The sequence below is a fragment of the Stegastes partitus genome, unplaced genomic scaffold (assembly GCF_000690725.1).
Source record: "Stegastes partitus isolate 25-593 unplaced genomic scaffold, Stegastes_partitus-1.0.2 Scaffold74, whole genome shotgun sequence".
Classification (NCBI taxonomy): Eukaryota; Metazoa; Chordata; class Actinopteri; family Pomacentridae; genus Stegastes; species Stegastes partitus.
Window position 1 is genome coordinate 896,488 of NW_007577805.1, and position 4,245 is coordinate 900,732.

At 44.0% G+C, this 4,245-nt stretch overlaps 1 protein-coding gene across 1 annotated transcript in view; it reads left to right on the forward strand.

Moving 5' to 3' along the window:
• Positions 1-4,245, forward strand: part of LOC103353494 (cystine/glutamate transporter) — a 32,941-nt gene that overhangs the window by 14,278 nt on the left and 14,418 nt on the right. The window contains exon 2 of the mRNA XM_008276498.1: positions 3,878-4,147. Within this exon, the coding sequence (XP_008274720.1) occupies positions 3,888-4,147 (260 nt within the window). The 5' untranslated portion in view covers positions 3,878-3,887. The remainder of the gene's footprint in view (positions 1-3,877; positions 4,148-4,245) is intronic.

The window sequence follows — 4,245 nt, forward strand, 5'->3', positions numbered from 1 at the left end:
TCTGAGTCCTCGTTTTATTGGTTGATCTTCAACAGTTTCATTGTTTAATCTCACTGCTCCACTTTGTTGCCAGTAGAGATTTGCGGTTTTGTACAGAACTGCAAAAAACAGGATTTTTTCCCCCTGGTTGCTGTCCATAGAGCCAGACGTTTTTAATTGCTACTCATACTGTCTTCGCTGTTGAGACTACAATTTCCACTGATCGCCACTGTGCCAAGATTTCATATTTGCTATAAAATGCTATAATATCCATAAATATATCGAATCTACGTACACTACTTGTTCACCCTGTCCTGCTACAGTAGCAATATGTCATGTGTGTGTATATTTCTGGATGCATCCACATCAGTAAAATCTGCTGTTTATGTATGCTTGCACCGTATACACACATGTAAGATGCTACATGTGTGCATCTGTGTGTGAAGGTTAATTAATTCCCAGGACAGAGACACACACACACACACACACATACACTCACACACACATGCACAGCTTCTCTGTGATAATAGGGCCTGTAATTGGGGGATTCAAGCCGTCAGAACTTGTTCCATCCATGCACAGGCCTCAGCTGGTTGCCTAGGGCGATCTTTCCATGAGGGCAATATGGAGGATGACTTTTCTCCCCCTTGTTTGCCTACCTAATCCGCGAGGAGAGGGATGAATTATGTCTGTGTGCTTTTCTTTTGTTACAGACTCCCAACCAGACTTCTAACATGTTTTCGCGTCACGTCGGCTCCAGATCCCCCCAAAGATCCCGTTTTAATCACAACCATATGTTAAGATTGTTGCTCCAAGTCCTTCCTAAGCATTATCTAATTTGGCTATCCACTGAGGGAAATAATAAATAAATGAAACATAATGAAACTGTGAATCTCATTTCGCACTTTTACTTAAACAGCTGCTGACTGATAGAATAGGAAAACCTCAGGGTCCCTCGTGTGGAGCGTGCCGAGGTCCTTTGTATTCAGAGACGAGCCTATGTGAGAAATAGACGTGATTGAGGCTGGTTTGGTCTCCACTTGACTGGGCAGGGATCTTGGGAGGTCAGGTGGAAAACAACAGGGGGAGAGGGGCAGTCATCTCCTGGGGCAGGTGTACCCACAGAGAGATGGGTTAAATTCAGACCTGCCCTGGGATTTCACACTGTGATGCTCAAGAAGTCTCTGGGTTTTACCTGTGAGAACATTTTTGCCTTTACCTGCAGCTCAGAGAAACAGAAAATCAAAGTCACCTATATATTAATATATTATTTATATGGATATTGAACTGCTGCCCTTTGCTCCTGAAAGAATGTAAGAGTCCACGTTAAGAAGAACAAAACAAGTATCCCTGCATGAGAGACTTTAGGTTCCTTGTGTGAAATGAGATCGCCATCTTTTGGTGAGAACGCAAAGTACACCCATCTGAACCAAACCAGCATTAATAAGAGTTTAGTTCCACCTGCTGGAGAAAGAGAAAGGAACAGCAGCTGTGATTTCACTGATAACACAAACAGATGTCTAGTGCACTCTCATGGCCTCATTAAGTCCTATAGGGTTTCACTTTTTATTAAATCTCCACTATGCACATGGAGGACAGAATGGGAGTAATGTGTTCCCTCTTACGTGATCCAGTTAAAAGACGAGCAGCGGCATTCTGAACCAACTGGAGACGTGAGAGGGAAGACTGGCTGGCTCCAAAATAAAGAACATTGCAGTAATCCAGCTGAGACGTTATGAAGGCATGGATGACTGTTTCAAAGTGCTGCCATGGGAGGATGGGTTTCACCTTTGCCAACTGCCTAAGATGAAAAAAGCTGGTCTTCACTACTGCACCAATTTGGTGATCCAATTTAAAATCACTGTCCATCTTAAAACCCAGATTTATAACTGTTGGCTTTACATACTGTGCCAAAGGACCCAAGTCAACAGGGGAGTGGGACTCACAGGAACCACTGGGGCCAAACACCATCACTTCTGTCTTCTTTTCATTAAAATTTAGGAAGCTTAGTGCCATCCAGGCTTTAATATCATTAAGACATAACAAAAGTGGATTAATTGAGAAGGCTTCTTTCTTCTTTAACGGTACATATATCGGACTGTCATCAGCATAACAATGGAAGGAGACACCATGCTTTTTAAGAATGGAACCCAAAGAAAGCAAATAAAGTGAAAGAAGCAGGGGCCCTAAAATTGATCCCTGTGGAACACCATATAACAGGGGAGCAGAGGAGGATTCAGAACCAGCAAGACTTACAGATGTAGTTCTATCTGCCAGACAGGACCGAAACCAATCCAGAGCACTACCGCAAATGCCCACTAGATGCTGCAACATAGATATTAAAATGTTGTGGTCCACTGTGTCAAAGGCCGCGGTTAGGTCAAGCAGGACAAGAATTACATAATCACCAGAATCATGATCCAGGAGAATGTCATTGAAGACTCTGTGCTATGCCGGGTTTTAAAACCAGACTGAAGAACCTCCAGGATATCATGCTCATCCAGAAAAGAGTTGGGCATGAACAATTTTCTCCAATATTTTAGAAAGGAAAGGCAGCTTGGAGATAGGCCTAAAATTAGCCAACACAGTGTGATCGAGTGCAGGTTTCTTGATCAGGGGTTGCACTACTGCAAGTTTAAAATTTGCAGGGACAACACCAGAAGACTGCAGTTTACCCTGATTTCAGTGTTTGCAGCATGAACCTGATACGTTTGAAGGCTCCCAAATAAAACTATGTATAACATGACAATAAGTTCTATATCAAGATTTGTATTGCTTCCTTTAAAATCTTTTCAAACTTTTACAAAAACATGTCGTTTTTGCTTTGACATTTACTTTTTTGTGATGAAGGGCATTTTTTCCTTCCCATTTCCACCTAAGAGCTGCTCAAAGGGAATCTCTGGATTGGTTGGCTTCTCCATATGAGCTAATTTTTTTCATTATCATCTTTCATTTATAATTACTTGTACCGACCTTCAGATTTAAGCATTTGTCTGAAAAATGAAGAACTTTGACTAGTCGAGGGTTAAATGTTTATTGGATTTAACAGCAGGAATTCCCCCTCAAACATCCCACATTCTGACATCTCTGTGCTGTTTCCAACCAAACAAACATCTCGTGACCCATCATGACCCTTGGACTCATGAGTCTTGCGACATCGTCAAATATCTGCTTTTGGCTTTCAGATACATCTATCTCCTAACATCTGACTGAGTTCTGACTGCAGACGCAATCAGCCACACTTCAGAAATCTTGACCAAAACGAACTTCTCGGTACGTGCCGTGCGCGGAGGAATTTTAACAAGCTCTGCTCCTGCTGATGAAGTGAAGCTGACGTCCGTACAGTGGTCAGTCAAGTGAAAGTTAGAGAAAATGAGGCGATGCAGTGGCTTTTTCTTGTTTTGTTTTTCTGTTGTCTTTCGAGCTGTTCTGAGGCCTGCTTGATCTTGGCAGAAAAAATTGCATAAATTTGGAATTTGGAACCAAAACATTTGCCCTCTGTAAAGTAGAGCTTTGGAGGGGGACAAGATGAAGATGTCCAACTGTGTGAACCTTGATGAAAGTGGCCCTCCTGCAGCTCATGCAGCTGCTTCTACAACAACCCGACTCTTTTTTTTCCCCTCCCAAGACCCCAAATGGCCTCTGTCAAGCTGTACACACACACATGAGAGCGTATGCACTCCTACAAACAGCACAATGCGGCAAAGTGTCGATCCTTTAAACTGCTGTAATTACTGACTGTGACTTGGAAGACTGCTGGCTTTGTTCCCTGCTCAGGCTGGGTGGGTGGAGTGGGAACCAATGAGGGGAGAAAAACAAGCAGGACAAGGGGGAGAAGGGGCCATGTTGTGGCCGGAGTTGTTTCTCCCTTCAGCCTCAATCACTCTGTGACCCGCAGCTCCAGAGGAATGGAGGGAACACGGACGAAGACGGAGGACGGCAAGAAGGAGAAGCCAGGTGAGGAGGTGGTGCACCTTCGGAGGGAGATTGGGTTGCTGCCCGCTGCGTGCTTCATCATCGGGACGGTGGTGGGCAGTGGGATCTTTATCGCCCCAAAGGGAGTCTTGATGAACAGCGGCAGTGTGGGGCTGTCCCTGCTGGTGTGGACGCTGTGTGGCGTCCTCTCCTTGTTTGGTAAGTTTGAAAGTTCAACATCTGGTCCCAAACTGTGTGCTTCCTTGCTTTTCTTTAAGCTCAAGCTACTCATGCATTAATTTGTCAAGAATGAGATGCAACGTAGTCCTCAAATGTATTCATATCCTCCCA